Raw genomic sequence first — 22,777 nt, 5'->3', positions numbered from 1 at the left:
TCTTCTGATTCTGTAAACCCTGTTGGTTCTGTAAAGTATTGTTGGTTCTGTATGTTCTGTTGATTATTCTGGTTCTGTAAACCCTGTTGGTTCTTTTGGTTCTGTGAAGTATTGTTGGTTCTGTAAGTCATGTTGGTTCTTTTGGGTCTGTAAACCCTGTTGGTTCTGTAAGTCCTGTTGGTTCTGTAAGTTTGTAAGCCCGGTTGGTTATGTAAATCCTATCGGTTGTGTTTTGTTGGTTCTGTAAGTTTTCTGTAAGTTATGTTGGTTCTGTCAGTTATGTTGGTTTAGTAAGCTCTGCAAGGTCCTGTTGGTTCTGTAAGTTATCTATGTTCTTTTTTGTTAGTTCTGTCAAACTCTGTTGGTTCTGTAAGTTATGTTGGTTCTGTCAGTTATGATGGTTTTGTTGGTTTAGTAAGCTCTGCAAGGTCCTGTTGGTTCTGTAAGTTATCTATGTTCTTTTTTGTTAGTTCTGTCAAACTCTGTTGGTTCTGTAAGTTAGGTAGGTTCTGTTTTGTTGGTTCTGTAAGTTATGTAGGTTCTGTAAGTCCCGTTGGTTCTATCAAATCGTGTTAGTTCTGTAAGTTATGTAGATTGGGTTTTGTGGGTTGTGTAAATCTAACAGGTTCTGTAAGTTATGTAGGTTTTGTTGTTTCTCTAGGTTCTGTAAGTCCTGTAGGTTCTGTAAATCCTATTGCTTCTGTAAGTTATGTAGGTTTTGTTGTTGGTTCTCTAGGTTCTGTTGGTTCTGTAAGTCCTGTAGGTTCTGTAAGTTATGTAGGTTTTGTTGGGTCTCTAGGTTCTGTACGTTATGTAGGTTTTGTTAGTTCCCTAGGTTCTGTTGGTTCTGTAAGTCCTGTAGGTTCTGTAAGTTATGTGGGTTTTGTTGGTTCTCTAGGTTCTGTTGGTTCTGTAAGTCCTGTAGGTTCTGTAAGTTATGTAGGTTTTGTTGATTCTCTAGGTTCTGTTGGTTCCGTAAGTTCTGTCAAATCCTGTAGGTTCTGTAAGTCCTTTAGGTTCTATCCTGGTGGTTCTGCAGGTTCCTCTCAGGCCTCGGAGGCAGCCTGAGGTTTGAGCTGAGCTTTCTCCATGGCGGTGCCGTACGGGAGGGACCGCTTGAAGAAACCCAACTGCAAGACAGAAGCACAAATCTCACCATTACTGAAGATAAGTGGTATCGTGATACTGTTACTACAATCACAGCAGTATCGCAACACTTCTGTATCAATGATAATGGTATTGCAACATTACTGATGCCATTACCGATGATATTGTGATTTTTCTCCATTGATATTATTGTGATACTTTCACATTAATGACAATTATGTGATACTTTTACTGTACTGATGGAAATATTTTTTTAATCTTTTGGTGATATTATTGTGATACTTTAAAATCAATGTGAATGTTATCCAACATTGATGACAGTTTTGAGATTTTTTTTTTTTTACAATAATTAAGAAAATATTAATATCGCGATACTTTTACATCGATGTCAATAGTATCGGGATACTTTTTCATCAATGACAATGATATCATGATACTTTTACGACAATGATATCATGATACTTTTACATCAATGACAATGATATCATGATACTTTTACATCAATGACAATATCATGATACTTTTACATCAATGACAATATTATGATACTTTAACATCAATGACAATGATATCATGATACTTTTACATCAATGACAATATCATGATACTTTAACATCAATGACAATGATATCATGATACTTTTACATCAATGACAATGATATAATTATTTTACACCAAGATACAATGATATCATGATACTTTTACGTCAATTATATCATGATACTTTTACATCAATGACAATAATATCATGATACTTTAACATCAATGACAATGATATCATGATACTTTTACATCAATGACAATGATATCATAATTATTTTACATCAAAAGACAATATCATGATACTTTTACATCAATGACAATAATATCATGATACTTTAACATCAATGACAATGATATCATGATACTTTTACATCAATGACAATGATATCATAATTATTTTACATCAAAAGACAATGATATCATGATACTTTTACGTCTATGATATCATGATACTTTTACATCAATGATATCATGATACTTTTACATCCCTGACAATGATATCATGATACTTTTACATCAATGACATCATGATACTTTAACATCAATGACAATGATATCATGATACTTTTACATCAATGACATCATAATTATTTTATTTTACATCAAAAGACAATGATATCATGATACTTTTAGGTCAATGATATCATGATACTTTTACATCAATGATATCATGATACTTTTACATCCCTGACAATGATATCATGATACTTTTACATCAATGACATCATGATACTTTAACATCAATGACATCATGATACTTTAACATCAATGACAATGATATCATGATACTTTTACATCAATGACAATGATATCATAATTATTTTATTTTACATCAAAAGACAATGATATCATGATACTTTTAGGTCAATGATATCATGATACTTTTACATCAATGACATCATAATTATTTTATTTTACATCAAAAGACAATGATATCATGATACTTTTAGGTCAATGATATCATGATACTTTTACATCAATGATATCATGATACTTTTACATCCCTGACAATGATATCATGATACTTTTACATCAATGACATCATGATACTTTAACATCAATGACATCATGATACTTTAACATCAATGACAATGATATCATGATACTTTTACATCAATGACAATGATATCATAATTATTTTATTTTACATCAAAAGACAATGATATCATGATACTTTTAGGTCAATGATATCATGATACTTTTACATCAATGATATCATGATACTTTTACATCCCTGACAATGATATCATGATACTTTTACATCAATGACAATGATATCATGATACTTTAACAACAATGATATATGATACTTTTACATCAATGACAATGATATGATACTTTTACATCAATGACAATGATATCATTATACTATTACATCAATTATATCATGATACTTTTACATCAATGACAATAATATCATGATACTTTAACATCAATGACAATGACATCATGATACTTTTACATCAATGACAATGATATCATAATTATTTTACATCAAAAGACAATGATATCATGATACTTTTACATCAATGACAATAATATCATGATACTTTAACATCAATGACAATGATATAATTATTTTACATCAAAAGACAATGATATCATGATACTTTTACATCAATGATATCATGATACTTTTACATCCTTACAATGATATCATGATACTTTTACATCAAAGACAATGATATCATGATACTTTTACATCAATGACAATTATATAATGATACTTTTTCATCGATGACAATTATATAATGATACTTTGACATCAATGATATCATGATACTTATACATCAATTATACTTTTACATAAATGACAATGACATCATGATACTTTTACATCAATTATATCGTGATACCTTTACATCAATGACAATGATATCATGGTACTTATTCATCCATGACAATGATATCATGATACTTTAACATCAAAGACAATGATATCATGATACTTTTACATCATTGATACTTTTACATAAATGACAATGATATCATGATACTTTTACGTCAATTATATCATGATACTTTTACATCAATGACAATGATATCACGGTACTTTTGCATAAATGACAATGATATCATGATACTTTTAGATCAATGACAATGATATCATGATACTTATACAAAATTGTATTGCAACCCTGACAACAGTTTTACTACACTGATGATAATGTTGTATTTTTCTACCTTGATGATAATACTGCAATACTTTAACACCAGTGACAACAGTATTGAGGATAGTGTTGATACTGTTAGATGAGTAAAGGTGATACTGTGTGTATGAGAAGGAGGTCACCTTGTAGAGGATGTAGATGAGCAGAGCCAGCAGCAACAAACCAGCCAAGATGGCCAAGATGATGATCCACAGCGGCACTGACGTCTCCACTTCAGGCTTGTTCCACACCACACCACTCACCACCTGGACACACCTGCCGTATCAGCCTTACGTCTTCTCCACACAACAGTATCACATACTCTTTCACTACAATGACACATGTCACACTATTGATGATACCATTGTGATACTCCTACATCAATAATAGTGTCATGATACTGACACTATTGACAAAAGTACTGTGATATTCCTACATCAATAATAGTGTCATGATACTGACACTAGACGATACCATTGTGATACTCCTACATCTATAAACAGTGTCATGATACTGACATTATGGACGATACTGTTGTGATACTCTTACATCAATAATAGTGTCATGATACCGACACTATTGACGATACCATTGTGATACTCCTACATCAATAATAGTGTCATGATACTGACACTAGACGATACCATTGTGATACTTCTACATCTATAAACAGTGTCATGACATTGATACTATTGGCGATACCATTGTGATACTCCTACATCCATAATAGTGTCATGATACTGACTATATGGACGATACTATTGTGATACTCCTACATCAATAATAGTGTCATGATACTGACATTGACGATACGATTGTGATACTCCTACATCAATAATAGTGTCATGACACTGACACTATTGACGATACCAGTGTGATAGTCCTACATCTATAAACAGTGTCATGATACTGACACTATTGACAATACTATTGTGATACTCCGACATCAATAATAGTGTCATGATACTGACACCATTGACGATACCATTGTGAAACTCCTACATCAATAATAGTGTCATGACACTGACACTATTGACGATACCATTGTGATACTCCTACATCAATAATAGTGTCATGATACTGACACTATTGACGATACCATTGTGATACTCCTACATCAATAATAGTGTCATGATACTGACATTGCCGATACCATTGTGATACTCCTACATCAATAATAGTGTCATGACACTGACACTATTGACGATACCAGTGTGATACTCCTACATCTATAAACAGTGTCATGATACTGACACTATTGATGATACTATTGTGATAATCCTACATCAATAAAAGTGTCATGATACTGACACTATTGACGATACCATTGTGATACTCCTACATCAATAATAGTGTCATGATACTGACATTGACGATACTATTGTGATACTCCTACATCAATAATAGTGTCATGATACTGACACTATTGACGATACCATTGTGATACTCCTACATCAATAACAGTGTCATGATACTGACACTAGACGATACCATTGTGATACTCCTACATCTATAAACAGTGTCATGATACTGACATTATGGACGATACTATTGTGATACTCTTACATCAATAATAGTGTCATGATACTGACACTATTGACGATACCATTGTGATATTCCTACATCAATAATAGTGTCATGATACTGACACTAGACGATACCATTGTGATACCCCTACATCTATAAACAGTGTCATGATACTGATACTATTAACGATACGATTGTGATACTCCTACATCAATAAACAGTCTCATGATATTTACACTATTGACGATACCATTGTGATACAATTGTGATACTCCTACATCAATAATAGTGTCATGAGACTGACATTATGGACGATACTATTGTGATACTCCTACAGCAATAATAGTGTCATGATACTGACACTATTGACGATACCATTGTGATACTCCTACATCAATAATAGTGTCATGATACTGACACTAGACGATACCATTGTGATACTCCTACATCAATAATAGTGTCATGATACTGACATTATGGTCGATACTATTGTGATACTCTTACATCAATAATAGTGTCATGATACTGACATTATGGTCGATACTATTGTGATACTCCTACATCAATAATAGTGTCATGATACTGACACTGGACGATACCATTGTGATACTCCTACATCAATAATAGTGTCATGACACTGACACTATTGACGATACCAGTGTGATACTCCTACATCTATAAACAGTGTCATGATACTGACACTATTGACGATACCATTGTGATACTCCTACATCAATAATAGTGTCATTATACTGACACTAGACGATACCATTGTGATACTCCTACATCAATAATAGTGTCATGATACTGACACTAGACGATACCATTGTGATACTCCTACATCTATAAACAGTGTCATGATACTGATACTATTGACGATACGATTGTGATACTCCTACATCAATAAACAGTCTCATGATATTTACACTATTGACAATACCATTGTGATACTCCTACATCAATAATAGTGTCATGATACTGACATTTTGGACGATACTATTGTGATACTCCTACATCAATAATAGTGTCATGATACTGACACTATTGACGATACCATTGTGATACTCCTACATCTATAAACAGTGTCATGATACTTACACTATTGACGATACCATTGTGATACAATTGTGGTACTCCTACATCAATAATAGTGTCATGATACTGACACTAGACGATACCATTGTGATACTCCTACATCAATAATAGTGTCATGATACTGACATTATGGACGATACTATTGTGATACTCCTACATCAATAATAGTGTCATGATACTGACATTATGGACTATACTATTGTGATACTCCTACATCAATAATAGTGTCATGATACCGACATTATGGACGATACTATTGTGATACTCCTACATCAATAATAGTGTCATGATACTGACATTATGGATGATACGATTGTGATACTCCTACATCAATAATAGTGTCATGATACTGACACTATTGATAATACTATTATATTACTCCTACATCAATGATAATATTATGATACTGACACTATTAACGATACTATTGCGAAACTCCCACATCAATGATAATATTATGATACTGACACTATTAACGATACTATTGCGAAACTCCCACATCAATGACAATATCATGATACTGACACTATTGATGATACTATTGTGTTCTCCCACATAAATAACAGTATCATGATACTGACAATACTGATAAAACGATTATGATACTCCTACATCAATTACAATAATGTCATGATTCTGACACAATTGACGATACTACTGTGATACTTCTACACCAATACCAATAAATATCATGATACAGAAATTGTTCATAATACTATTATGATACTCCTACATCAATGATAATAATATTATGATACTGACACTATTGGTGATACTACGGTGATACTTCTACATCAATACCAATAATATCATCATACTGACATTTTTGATAATACTATTGTGATACTCCTACATCAATGACAATAATATCACAATACTGATACTATTGATGATACTATTATGATATTCCTACATAAATCATAAATAACAGTATCAAGATACTATTGGCATACCCCTACATCAATGACAACAGTATCATGACACTGACATTACTGATTAATCTATTGTGATACTCCTACATCAATGAAAATAATATCACGATACCGACACTATTGACAATACTATTGTGATACTCTTACATCAATGACAACACTATCACAATACTGATTCTATTGATGATACTATTGTGATACTCCTACATAGATACCATCAGTATCATGATACTGACATTATTGACAATACTACTGTGACACTCCTACATCAATGATAACAGTATCATGATACTGACAATATTGACAATACTATTGTGATACTCCTACATCAATAATAGTGTCATGACACTGACACTATTGACGATACCGGTGTGATACTCCTACATCTATAAACAGTGTCATGATACTGACATTATGGACGATACTATTGTGATACTCCTACATCAATAATAGTGTCATGATATTGACACTATTGACGATACCATTGTGATACTCCTACATCAATAATAGTGTCATGATACCGACATTATGGACGATACTATTGTGATACTCCTACATCAATAATAGTGTCATGACACTGACACTATTGACGATACCAGTGTGATACTCCTACATCTATAAACAGTGTCATGATACTGACATTATGGACGATACTATTGTGATACTCCTACATCAATAATAGTGTCATGATATTGACACTATTGACGATACCATTGTGATACTCCTACATCAATAATAGTGTCATGATACTGACATTATGGATGATACTATTGTGATACTCTTACATCAATAATAGTGTCATGATACTGACACTAGACGATACCATTGTGATACTCCTACATCAATAATAGTGTCATGATACTGACATTATGGACGATACTATTGTGATACTCCTACATCTACAATAGTGTCATGATACTGACATTATGGACGATACTATTGTGATACCCCTACATCAATAATAGTGTCATGAAACAGACACTATTGACGATATCATTGTGATACTCCTACATCAATAATAGTGTCATGATACTGACACTATTGACGATACCATTGTGATACTCCTACATCTATAAACAGTGTCATGATACTTACACTATTGACGATACCATTGTGATACAATTGTGGTACTCCTACATCAATAATAGTGTCATGATACTGACACTATTGATAATACTATTATATTACTCCTACATCAATGATAATATTATGATACTGACACTATTGATGATACTACTGCGACACTCCAGCCCCATTGACTATAATATCATGATACTGACATTAACAATACTATCGTGATACTCCTACATTAATAACAACCATATCATGATACTGACATTACTGGCGATACTATTGTGACACTCCAACAATAATAACACGCCATTAAAGTAAATATATATCACGATACTGTACAACCACAATACTGTTACAACAATGACGATATCATCGCAATGTTTTCAACCAGGCGATAAAATTGTGATACCATGATATCACGATATCGATGATGACAAGAGTATTGCGTTATATCTAAATCCATGACAAAAGTATCACAATACGTTGACTACAACAACACGATATTACTGCGATACGTCTATAAGAAGAATATAATGGGAAAGATTTTTAGTGTCATGACCACAGTTTTATCAGATTGATGTTAACACGGAAGTATCGCGATACTGTCGCCATTAAAGTAAACAAATATCGCGATACTTCTACATCGATGGCTGTACAATCACAATACTGTTACTACAATGACGATATCATCGCAATGTTTTCAACTAGGTGATAATATGGTGATACCATGATATCGACGTATTGCGTTATATCTAAATCCATGACAAAAGTATCACAATACGTTGACTACAACAACACGATATTACTGCGATACGTCTATAAGGACAATATCATGGCAATGATGTTACTATCATGACCACCGTTTGGCGATACGGTCCACGTCTGTAGTTAATTAGGACACTTCTACAAAGATGACATGCACTTAATGAATCCAAATGTGCAACAAACTCATCAAATACTGCACATAATGTGTAAGAAAGTGTGAAAATACCTTTTTGTGTCCACTGGGCAGGTGTTTGGGCACGATGACGTAAGGCATGGTCTTCACGGTGTACCTGGCGACGCATTCCAGCACGTACTGCTTGTAGGCCCTCTGCAACACAAACATGTAATACTACTAACTGGACACTGGGTGGCGACAGAGAGCAGGCCAATTCTACCTTCTCCTGTCACGATGGTCAGTACTGTACTTGGTTTGAGGTAAAAGGGTGGAAATAATAAGTTTTAATTAAAGCTGCAAGCAGCATTGGTCGGGCCCGCGTATTTGGCAGGTGCTAGTCCTAACTGTCCCAATACTTTTGTCCAGTTATAGTCATAAGTGTCCCAATACTTTTGTCTACTTTTAGTCTGAAGTGTCCCAAGACTTGTGTCTAGTGTACCTACCTTGTCTGCATTGTGTGGGCATGTTGGTGCTTCCTGCTTTTAAGCAGCCATCTTAAAAAAAACAGCAGCGCAAGCAGCATCAGCGCAGCGGGTCTTTGAAGGGTCATAAAATCAAAACCGGAGCAGTTAGAAAAAAAAGCGCTTCTGTCATTGTAATCACAAGGGTTCAATCTCTCTCCTGTGTTAGTTTGAAGGCGAAACGACAAACGCGCTCAGAGGAGTTAGTTTTTGAAGGAAGGTGACCGGTTTTTACAAAAAAATTGTTTTGAAGGGGGAATAGCAAACTTCCTGTTGATTTTTGCTGGGGGTTGTCAATTTATGAAATGTAGGTCTAAGTGAGACCTACATAGAGGTTTTTGTTTCATGTCTCTCCGACCTTCCCAGTGGGAGTTACAGGCAGTTTTGTCATTTTTTTCTTCCGAGGAGCAGTTTTTTTTTTGCGTTTTATTAAAAAATTGCAGTAGAGCGCAATTTTGAGATTTGGGGTTAGGTTTTTTTTTTTTAGATCGCAATGTTTGCCAGTCCTGATGTGTGCGTTCAGTTTGGTGAGTTTTGAAGCGTGTTAAGGGGGTCAAATTACAGCTCAAAGAGGCAAAAGTGACTGTTTTTAGTACTTTTTTGTCTTGAAGGGGGAATTGCCAACTTCCTGTTGATTTTAGCCCGAGGATGTACAATTGTGAGAACTAGGTCTAAGTCAGACCTACATAGAGGATTTTGTTTCATGTTTTTCCGACCTTCCTAGTGGGAGTTACAGGCAGTCTAGATTTTTTTTCCCTAGGGGGCGCTAGAGCGCAATTTTGATTTTTGCGGTTCGTTTTTTTTATTAAAAGACAATTTTCGCAGGTCCTGATGTGTGGGTCAAATATGGTGAGTTTTGAAGCATGTTAAGTGGGTCAAATTAGTGCTCAAAGAGGCGGCGGAAGAAAAAGAATAAAGAATTAAAGCTGCAAGCAGCATTGGTCGGGCCCGCGTATTTGGCAGGTGCTAGTCCTAAGTGTCCCAGTACTTTTGTCTACTTTTAGTCTGAAGTGTCCCAATACTTTTGTCTACTTTTAGTCTGAAGTGTCCCAAGACTTTTGTCTAGTGTACCTACCTTGTCTGCATTGTGTGGGCACGTTGGTGCTTCCTGCTTTTAAGCAGCCATCTTAAAAAAAAAACAGCAGCGCAGCAGCATCAGCGCAGCGGGTCTTTGAAGGGTCATAAAATCAAAACCGGAGCAGTTAGAAAAAAAAGCGCTTCTGTCATTGTAATCACAAGGGTTCAATCTCTCTCCTGTGTTAGTTTGAAGGCGAAACGACAAACGCGCTCAGAGGAGTTCGTTTTTGAAGGAAGGTGACCGGTTTTTACAAAAAAATTGTTTTGAAGGGGGAATAGCAAACTTCCTGTTGATTTTTGCTGGGGGTTGTCAATTTATGAAATGTAGGTCTAAATGAGACCTACAAAGAGGTTTTTGTTTCATGTCTCTCCGACCTTCCCAGTGGGAGTTACAGGCAGTTTTGTCATTTTTTTCTTCCGAGGAGCAGGTTTTTTTTGCGTTTTATTAAAAAATTGCAGTAGAGCGCAATTTTGAGATTTGGGGTTAGGTTTTTTTTTTTAGATCGCAATGTTTGCCAGTCCTGATGTGTGCGTTCGGTTTGGTGAGTTTTGAAGCATGTTAAGGGGGTCAAATTACAGCTCAAAGAGGCAAAAGTGACTGTTTTTAGTACTTTTTTGTCTTGAAGGGGGAATTGCCAACTTCCTGTTGATTTTAGCCCGAGGATGTACAATTATGAGAACTAGGTCTAAGTCAGACCTACATAGAGGATTTTGTTTCATGTTTTTCCGACCTTCCTAGTGGGAGTTACAGGCAGTCTAGATTTTTTTCCCTAGGGGGCGCTAGAGCGCAATTTTGATTTTTGCGGTTCGTTTTTTTTATTAAAAGACAATTTTCGCAGGTCCTGATGTGTGGGTCAAATATGGTGAGTTTTGAAGCATGTTAAGTGGGTCAAATTAGTGCTCAAAGAGGCGGCGGAAGAAAAAGAATAAAGAATAAAACCTTACAAATACAATAGGTCCTTATGTCCCATTGCATAAGGACTCCCTTTGGGAGTCCTTATACAATGGGCCATGCGGGCCCTAATAAAGTACCTTATCTTTTCTTAATAAATGTATTACAAAAATAAATGTGCTGTGTAAAATTACATATATTTACACTTTAATCATCTCTAATAATAAAACAAAATATTATATCATACATGTTATTGTTGAAATAAAGATAAATACTTTTAAATATCTGATTGACTTACGATTTCAAAGCAACTTTTTATGTAAAAATTTGACAGTACATTTTTTTTACAGTAAAATCCACGTTCAATATAGCGTAATAATACACTAGAAAACACAACAATTGTAGATTTTGCAGTATAAAATACTGTAGTAGCGTTTTTCCATTCCATTTAATTTAATTGCATGTATTGTTTTATTAGGGCCCGCATGGCCCATTGCATAATTATGCAATGGGCCATAAGGACCTATTGAATTTGTAAGGTTTTATTATTCTTTATTCTTTATTCTTCCGCCGCCACATTAAACTGTAATTTGACCCACTTAACATGCTTCAAAACTCACCATATTTGACCCACACATCAGGACCTGCGAAAATTGCCTTTTTAAAAAAAAACTGAACCACAAAACTCAAAATTACGCTCTAGCGCCCCCTAGGAAAAAAAAAAAAAACTAGACTGCCTGTAACTCCCACTAGAAAGGTCGGAGAGACATGAAACAAAAACCTCTATGTAAATCTGACTTAGACCTACCTTTCATAATTGTACATCCTCGGGCAAAAATCAACAGGAAGTTGGCAATTCCCCCTTCAAGACAAAAAAGTACTAAAAACAGTAACTTTTGCCTCTTTGAGCTGTAATTTGACCCCCTTAACACGCTTCAAAACTCACCAAACTGAACACACACATCAGGACTGGCAACAATTGCGATCGAATAAAAAAACCTAACCCCAAATTTAAAAATTGCGCTCTAGAGCAATTTTTCAATAAAACGGAGAAAAAACTGCTCCTCGGAAGAAAAAAATGACAAAACTGCCTGTAACTCCCACTGGGAAGGTCGGAAGAGACATGAAACAAAAACCTCTTCGTAGGTCTCACTTAGACCTACATTTCATAAATTGACACCCCCCAGCAAAAATCAACAGGAAGTTGGCAATTCCCCCTTCAAGACAAAAAAGTACTAAAAACAGTCACTTTTGCCTCTTTGAGCTGTAATTTGACCCCCTTAACACGCTTCAAAACTCACCAAACTGAACGCACACATCAGGACTGGCAAAAATTGCGATCTAATAAAAAAAACCTAACCCCAAATTTAAAAATTGCGCTCTAGAGCAATTTTTCAATAAAACGGAGAAAAAACTGCTCCTCGGAAGAAAAAAATGACAAAACTGCCTGTAACTTTCACTGGGAAGGTCGGAGAGACATGAAACAAAAACCTCTTCGTAGGTCTCACTTAGACCTACATTTCATAAATTGACACCCCCCAGCAAAAATCAACAGGAAGTTGGCAATTCCCCCTTCAAGACAAAAAAGTATTAAAAACAGTAACCTTTGCCTCTTTGAGCTGTAATTTGACCCCCTTAACACGCTTCAAAACTCACCAAACTGAACGCACACATCAGGACTGGCAAAAATTGCGATCTAATAAAAAAAACCTAACCCCAAATTTAAAAATTGCGCTCTAGAGCAATTTTTCAATAAAACGGAGAAAAAAACTGCTCCTCGGAAGAAAAAAATGACAAAACTGCCTGTAACTCCCACTGGGAAGGTCGGAGAGACATGAAACAAAAACCTCTTCGTAGGTCTCACTTAGACCTACATTTCATAAATTGACACCCCCCAGCAAAAATCAACAGGAAGTTGGCAATTCCCCCTTCAAGACAAAAAAGTATTAAAAACAGTAACTTTTGCCTCTTTGAGCTGTAATTTGACCCCCTTAACACGCTTCAAAACTCACCAAACTGAACGCACACATCAGGACTGGCAAAAAGTGCGATCTAATAAAAAAACCTAACCCCAAATTTAAAAATTGCGCTCTAGAGCAATTTTTCAATAAAACGGAGAAAAAACTGCTCCTCGGAAGAAAAAAATGACAAAACTGCCTGTAACTCCCACTGGGGAGGTCGGAGAGACATGAAACAAAAACCTCTTCGTAGGTCTCACTTAGACCTACCTTTCATAATTGTATATCCTCGGGCAAAAATCAACAGGAAGTTGGCAATTCCCCCTTCAAGACAGATAAGTACTAAAAACAGTAACTTTTGCCTCTTTGAGCTGTAATTTGACCCCCTTAACACGCTTCAAAACTCGCCAAACTGAACGCACACATCAGGACTGGCAAAAATTGCGATCTAATAAAAAAAAACTAACCCCAAATTTAAAAATTGCGCTCTAGAGCAATTTTTGAATAAAACGGAGAAAAAAACTGCTCCTCGGAAGAAAAAAATGACAAAACTGCCTGTAACTCCCACTGGGAAGGTCGGAGAGACATGAAACAAAAACCTCTTCGTAGGTCTCACTTAGACCTACCTTTCATAAATTGACACCCCCCAGCAAAAATCAACAGGAAGTTGGCAATTCCCCCTTCAAGACAAAAAAAGTACTAAAAACAGTAACTTTTGCCTCTTTGAGCTGTAATTTGACCCCCTTAACACGCTTCAAAACTCACCAAACTGAACGCACACATCAGGACTGGCAAAAATTGCGATCTAATAAAAAAACCTAACCCCAAATTTAAAAATTGCGCTCTAGAGCAATTTTTCAATAAAACGGAGAAAAAAACTGCTCCTCGGAAGAAAAAAATGACAAAACTGCCTGTAACTCCCACTGGGAAGATCGGAGAAACATGAAACAAAAACCTCTTCGTAGGTCTCACTTAGACCTACATTTCATATATTGACACCCCCCAGCAAAAATCTACAGGAAGTTGGCAATTCCCCCTTCAAGACAAAAAAAGTACTAAAAACAGTAACTTTTGCCTCTTTGAGCTGTAATTTGACCCCCTTAACACGCTTCAAAACTCACCAAACTGAACGCACACATCAGGACTGGCAAAAATTGCGATCTAATAAAAAAACCTAACCCCAAATTTAAAAATTGCGCTCTAGAGCAATTTTTCAATAAAACGGAGAAAAAACTGCTCCTCGGAAGAAAAAAATGACAAAACTGCCTGTAACTCCCACTGGGGAGGTCGGAGAGACATGAAACAAAAACCTCTTCGTAGGTCTCACTTAGACCTACCTTTCATAATTGTATATCCTCGGGCAAAAATCAACAGGAAGTTGGCAATTCCCCCTTCAAGACAAAAAAGTACTAAAAACAGTAACTTTTGCCTCTTTGAGCTGTAATTTGACCCCCTTAACATGCTTCAAAACTCACCAAACTGAACGCACACATCAGGACTGGCAACAATCGCGATCTAATAAAAAAACCTAACCCCAAATTTAAAAATTGCGCTCTAGAGCAATTTTTCAATAAAACGGAGAAAAAAACTGCTCCTCGGAAGAAAAAAATGACAAAACTGCCTGTAACTCCCACTGGGGAGGTCGGAGAGACATGAAACAAAAACCTCTTCGTAGGTCTCACTTAGACCTACATTTCATAAATTGACACCCCCCCAGCAAAAATCTTCAGGAAGTTGGCAATTCCCCCTTCAAGACAAAAAAAGTACTAAAAACAGTAACTTTTGCCTCTTTGAGCTGTAATTTGACCCCCTTAACACGCTTCAAAACTCACCAAACTGAACGCACACATCAGGACTGGCAACAATTGCGATCTAATAAAAAAACCTAACCCCAAATTAAAAAATTGCGCTCTAGAGCAATTTTTCAATAAAACGGAGAAAAAAACTGCTCCTCGGAAGAAAAAAATGACAAAACTGCCTGTAACTCCCACTGGGGAGGTCGGAGAGACATGAAACAAAAACCTCTTCGTAGGTCTCACTTAGACCTACATTTCATAAATTGACACCCCCCAGCAAAAATCAACAAGAAGTTGGCAATTCCCCCTTCAAGACAAAAAAGTACTAAAAACAGTAACTTTTGCCTCTTTGAGCTGTAATTTGACCCCCTTAACACGCTTCAAAACTAAACTGAACGCACACATCAGGAATGGCAAAAATTGCGATCTAATAAAAAAACCTAACCCCAAATTTAAAAATTGCGCTCTAGAGCAATTTTTCAATAAAACGGAGAAAAAAACTGCTCCTCGGAAGAAAAAATGACAAAACTGCCTGTAACTCCCACTGGGAAGATCGGAGAAACATGAAACAAAAACCTCTTCGTAGGTCTCACTTAGACCTACATTTCATATATTGACACTCCCCAGCAAAAATCTACAGGAAGTTGGCAATTCCCCCTTCAAGACAAAAAAAGTACTAAAAACAGTAACTTTTGCCTCTTTGAGCTGTAATTTGACCCCCTTAACACGCTTCAAAACTCACCAAACTGAATGCACACATCAGGACTGGCAACAATTGCGATCTAATAAAAAAACCTAACCCCAAATTTAAAAATTGCGCTCTAGAGCAATTTTTGAATAAAACGGAGAAAAAACTGCTCCTCGGAAGAAAAAAATGACAAAACTGCCTGTAACTCCCACTGGGAAGGTCGGAAGAGACATGAAACAAAAACCTCTTCGTAGGTCTCACTTAGACCTACATTTCATAAATTGACACCCCCCAGCAAAAATCAACAGGAAGTTGGCAATTCCCCCTTCAAGACAAAAAAGTACTAAAAACAGTAACTTTTGCCTCTTTGAGCTGTAATTTGACCCCCTTAACACGCTTCAAAACTCACCAAACTGAACGCACACATCAGGACTGGCAACAATTGCGATCTAATAAAAAAACCTAACCCCAAATTTAAAAATTGCGCTGTAGAGCAATTTTTGAATAAAACGGAGAAAAAACTGCTCCTCTGAAGAAAAAAATGACAAAACTGCCTGTAACTCCCACTGGGAAAGTCGGAGAGACATGAAACAAAAACCTCTTCGTAGGTCTCACTTAGACCTACATTTCATAAATTGACACCCCCCAGCAAAAATCAACAGGAAGTTGGCAATTCCCCTTTCAAGACAAAAAAGTACTAAAAACAGTAACTTTTGCCTCTTTGAGCTGTAATTTGACCCCCTTAACATGCTTCAAAACTCACCAAACTGAACGCACACATCAGGACTGGCAAAAATTGCGATCTAATAAAAAAAACCTAACCCCAAATTTAAAAATTGCGCTCTAGAGCAATTTTTCAATAAAACGGAGAAAAAACTGCTCCTCTGAAGAAAAAAATGACAAAACTGCCTGTAACTCCCACTGGGAAGGTCGGAGAGACATGAAACCTCTTCGTAGGTCTCACTTAGACCTACATTTCATAAATTGACACCCCCCAGCAAAGATCTACAGGAAGTTTGCTATTCCCCCTTCAAAACAAAATTTTTGTAAAAAAACGGTCACCTTTCTTCAAAATCTATCTCCTCTGAGCGCATTTGTCGTTTCGGCTTCAAACTAACACAGGAGAGAGATTAAACCCTTGTGTATAAAATAACAGAACAGCGTTTTAATACCTGCTCCGGTTTTGATTTTATGACCCTTCAAAGACCCGCTGCGCTGATGCTGCTGCGCTGCTGTTTTTTTTAAGATGGCTGCTTAAAAGCAGGAAGCACCAACGTGCCCACACAATGCAGACAAGGTAGGTACACTAGACAAAAGTCTTGGGACATTTCGGACTAAAAGTAGACAAAAGTATTGGGACACTTGGGACTACAACTTGACAAAAGTATTGGGACACTTATGACTACCACAAGACAAAAGTATTGGGACACTTATGACTACCACAGGACAAAAGTATTGGGACACTTATGACTACCACAGGACAAAAGTATTGGGACACTTATGACGAAAACTTGACAAAAGTATTGGGACACTTACACTGGCCAAAAGTATTGGGACACTTAGGACTACAACTTGACAAAAGTATTGGGACACTTAGGACTACAACTAAACAAAAGTATTGGGACACTTACACTGGCCAAAAGTATTGGGACACTCAGGACTACATCTTGACAAAAGTATTGGGACACTTAGGACTACAACTGGACAAAAGTATTGGGACACTTAAGACTGCCACTGGACAAAAGTATTGGGACACTTACACTGGCCAAAAGTATTGGGACACTTAGGGCTACAACTTGACAAAAGTATTGGGACACTTGGGACTACAACTGGACAAAAGTATTGGGACACTTAGGACTACCACTGGACAAAAGTATTGGGACACTTACACTGGCCAAAAGTATTGGGACACTTAGGACTACAACTTGACAAAAGTATTGGGACACTTAGGACTACAACTGGACAAAAGTATTGGGACACTTACACTGGCCAAAAGTATTGGGACACTTAGGGCTACAACTTGACAAAAGTATTGGGACACTTGGGACTACAACTGGACAATAGTATTGGGACACTTACACTTGCCAAAAGTATTGGGACACTTAGGACTACCACCTGCCAAATACGCGGGCCCGACAAATGCTGCTTGCAGCTTTAATTTTATATGCTATGCAAAAAAAACCTGCAAATATTACAGTAAAACTGTGGCTACTGAGCTGCCAGTTTTATACAGTACAATCTAAAGATTTGGTTTTGTACAGCGTACGTTAAAAAAAAGGAAAAAAATGATTCACGTTTTATGTATGCACTACTATATTCCTACTGTATATTATTCACTGTTGGCCCCCAATGAAAAGGAGTTTGACACGCCTGTCTTCGGTTATGCGTGAAGATATTAACGATGGTAAAGTAGGTCAAACATGGCAAGGAAAATTAATAACTCAGCCAGTAGCGTTCAACATGTTCATTTTGGCACGAATAAAAAAGGATCCCTGGTGGGAAAAGGCCAATCGGTCTTTGATAAATAAAAAAAAAAAAGGAAAAAAGGCTCCACAAACCTCCATGAAGGTCTCGGCCCAGACGCGAGAGCGCACTTTGAGGATGGCGGTGGTCCCTTTCTCCAGGAGCCCCACCTGGCACTGCAGGGCCCAGCAGTCCACATTGGAACAGGACTACACACACACACACACACACACAAATTTTACTATAAAATTGCAGGTTTTTTTTTATTCACAATAAAAAAAACAAATGTACATTTTACAGTAAAATTCTGGCAACTGAGCTGCCTTTTTTTTTTTTTTTTTTTACCATAAAAACAGCAGTAGTGTTTTTCCATTTACAGTAATATACACTACATTTTGAGGTGACATTATTGCAACTTACCGTCATTTTTTTTTACATTTAAATTAAAATAAAATCAACTAATAAAATGCTTTGAAAAATTGTGTAATAATAGTATTCACTGTTAGAATCGACCTGGAAATAATATGTATCAATAAAGTACTGTAACTTTTCTTACTAAATGTATTATTTCTTTCTATTTTGGGAGAAAAAAAAAAAAAAGTGTACTCCATGTAATCGCAAATTATGTTAACTTAAATATTGTCTAATTATGCAAAGATATTTTATCAAACATTCAAACCATTTTTTGAAATAGAAATAAATACTAATAATAATGATTTCAAAGCAAGTTATCCATGAAATTGTGCAATGTAAAAGTAGCAATAGATTTCATGGTCAAATTGTGAAATTTACTGTGCTTTTTCAACAGCATTTTTCTCTAAAAGAAAAAAAACAGTTCTTTTTTTTTTTTTAACTGTAATAAACTGTGGTGCCGTTTTGGCATTTACAGTAATACACCGAAAAATCTACACTTGTTGATTTGCGGTAAAAAAAATAAAATAAAAAATAAACTGGCAGCTCAGGTGCCAAAATTTTACTGTAAAATTGCAGTTTTTTTTAATTTACAGTACAAAAACAAATGTAAATTTGAATTTGCAATGCAGTCTGCTGAAAATGATGAAAAAGTGCCACTCAACATAGCAAATGACGCTATTGCCAAAGTTGAAATTGCCACAAAACACATTTCAAGATATTCAACACTCTATAGATGGGGACCACAAAAAATGTCATTATTGTCTTTATTTTAACAAAAAAATTTTTAGTGTACATGAAACATATGTTTATTATTGTCATTTAGTCCTTCAATAAAATAGTGAACATACTAGACAACTTGTCTTTTAGTAGTAAGTAAACAAACAAAGACTCCTAATTAGTCTATGCAGTAACATATTGTGTCATTTATACACCTATTATTTTCTACACATTATAAAGGACAAACTGTATAAAATGTATTATTAATCCACTCGTTCATTTACTGTTAATATCTGCTTATTTTCTGTTTCAACATGTTCTATCTACACTTCTGTTAAAATGTAATAATCACTTATTCTTCTCTTCTTTGATACTTGACATTAGTTTTGGATGATACCACACATTTAGGTATCGATCCGATACCAAGTAGATACAGGATCATACATTGGTCATATTCAAAGTCCTCATGTGTCCAGGGACGTATTTACTGCTTTATAAACATAATATGAATTTTAAAAAAAGGGAAAAATTTTGTGATGCTAAAAAAATATCGATGTAATCATAGTAGTATCGACTAGATACGCTCTTGTACTTGGTATCATTACAGTGGATGTCAGGTGTAGATCCACCCATGGCGTTTGTTTACATTGTGACGGCGGTGAGCTATTGTATCCTCCTACGGTGTGTAGTGAAGCATGTTTAGCTATTCCTCCTCCTCCAGTGATAATGCTACTTGTAAGAAACGTACTTTATTTGTCGCCAGGGAGGCTAGGATTAGTGATTTAGAAGTACCTAAACACTGTTTCAGTGTTATAACTTCACCTTTATCTTTACTTTTTACACCAAAATGCGTCCGTTCTCCCTTTTCTGTCTACACACTGTGTCTGCTTGTAAGTACTCTGTGTGTGTGCGCTGCCATACATGCTCCTCTGCTCGTAAAACCAGCGATGTCACCACGTGACGACGACGCGCCGTCACGCCCGTTAAAAAAAATAAATGGCAAACCGGTACTTTTTCAAACAGGGTATAGTACCGTTTTTTATTCATTAGTACCGCCATACTATACTAGACTACAACAGTGGTCTTAATTCAACAATATTGTCGTCTAAAACAATATAACAAGTATCGGATAACTATAGTTGCTTATTACTAACACATACAAAGTCCCCAAGGCAGAAGCGTCTTGAAATAGCATCCAGTAACAAATGTGTCCGCATCATTGAGTATAGTACCGTACTACCCTAGGCCACGGTATCGGTATGGAATGGGAGATGAAAAGGTCGCATCGTATTTTTAAAAACTCTGACATAAATTCCAGGTGGCGATGACTTACAGCGTAAGTAAGTGTTAATGAAGGCCATAGTTTGATGCTGGAACAGACCGTTTCCATTTATTGTCTTAATAATGACCACATTGTACAAACCCCGTTTCCATATGAGTTGGGAAACTGTGTTAGATGTAAATATAAACGGAATACAATGATTTGCAAATCCTTTTCAACCCATATTCAGTTGAATATATTGTGGGTGAGATAGGCTCCAGCGCCCCCCGCGACCCCAAAGGGAATAAGCGGTAGAAAATGGATGGATGGATGGATGCTACAAAGACAACATATTTGATGTTCAAACTCATAAACTTCATTTTTTTTTTGCAAATAATCATTAACTTAGAATTTCATGGCTGCAACATGTGCTAAAGTAGTTGGGAAAGGGCATGTTCACCACTGTGTTACATCACCTTTTCTTTTAACAACACTCAATAAACGATTGGGAACTGAGGAAACTAATTGTTGAAGCTTTGAAAGTGGAATTCTTTCCCATTCTTGTTTTATGTAGAGCTTCAGTCGTTCAACAGTCCGGGGGTCTCCGCTGTCGTATTTTACGCTTCATAATGCGCCACACATTTTCGATGGGAGACAGGTCTGGACTGCAGGCGGGCCAGGAAAATACCCGCACTCTTTTTTTACGAAGCCACGCTGTTGTAACACGTGCCTAATGTGGTTTGGCATTGTCTTGCTGAAATAAGCAGGGGCGTCCATGAAAAAGACGGCGCTTAAATGGCAGCATATGTTGTTCCAAAACCTGTATGTACCTTTCAGCATTAATGGTGCCTTCACAGATGTGTAAGTTACCCATGCCTTGGGCACTAATACACCCCCATACCATCACACATGCTGGCTTTTGAACTTTGCGTCGATAACAGTCTGGATGGTTAGCTTCCCCTTTGGTCCGGATGACACGATGTCGAATATTTCCAAAAACAATTTGAAATGTGGACTCGTCAGACCACAGAACACTTTTCCAGTTTGCATGAGTACATCTTAGATGATCTCGGGCCCAGAGAAGCCGACGGCGTTTCTGGGTGTTGTTGATAAATGGCTTTCGCTTTGCATAGTAGAGCTTTAACTTGCACTTACAGATGTAGCGACCAACTGTATTTAGTGACAGTGGTTTTCTGAAGTGTTCCTGAGCCCATGTGGTGATATCCTTTAGAGATTGATGTCGGTTTTTGATACAGGTCACGGTCATTCAATGTTGGTTTCCGGCCATGCCGCTTACGTGGAGTGATTTCTCCAGATCCTCTGAACCTTTTGATGATATTATGGACCGTAGATGTTGAAATCCCTAAATTTCTTGCAATTGCACTTTGAGAAACGTTGTTCTTAAACTGTTTGACTATTTGCTCACGCAGTCATGGACAAAGGGGTGACCCTCGCCCCATCCTTTCTTGTGAAAGACTGAGCATTTTTTGGGAAGCTGTTTTTATACCCAATCATGGCACCCACCTGTTCCCAATTAGCCTGCACACCTGTGGGATGTTCCAAATAAGTGTTTGATGAGCATTCCTCAACTTTATCAGTATTTATTGCCACCTTTCACAACTTCTTTGTCACGTGTTGCTGCCATCAAATTCTAAAGTTAATGATTATTTGCAAAAAAAAAA

At 36.3% G+C, this 22,777-nt stretch overlaps 1 protein-coding gene across 1 annotated transcript in view; it reads right to left on the bottom strand.

Moving 5' to 3' along the window:
- Window positions 1-659: 659 nt before the first annotated feature.
- The window catches only part of itga5 (integrin, alpha 5 (fibronectin receptor, alpha polypeptide)), a 267,873-nt gene continuing 245,755 nt past the window's right edge, over window positions 660-22,777 (bottom strand). The window contains exons 27-30 of the mRNA XM_061925617.2: window positions 18,799-18,912; window positions 9,420-9,521; window positions 3,944-4,066; window positions 660-1,130 (exon numbers count right to left, since the gene is read on the bottom strand). Of these exons, the coding sequence (XP_061781601.1) occupies window positions 1,047-1,130; window positions 3,944-4,066; window positions 9,420-9,521; window positions 18,799-18,912 (423 nt within the window). The 3' untranslated portion in view covers window positions 660-1,046. The remainder of the gene's footprint in view (window positions 1,131-3,943; window positions 4,067-9,419; window positions 9,522-18,798; window positions 18,913-22,777) is intronic.

This window comes from Nerophis lumbriciformis, linkage group LG01 (genome assembly GCF_033978685.3).
Source record: "Nerophis lumbriciformis linkage group LG01, RoL_Nlum_v2.1, whole genome shotgun sequence".
NCBI classification, from domain to species: Eukaryota; Metazoa; Chordata; class Actinopteri; order Syngnathiformes; family Syngnathidae; genus Nerophis; species Nerophis lumbriciformis.
Note: the sequence above shows the minus strand (reverse complement) of the source record. Positions and strands in the feature narration are given on the sequence as shown.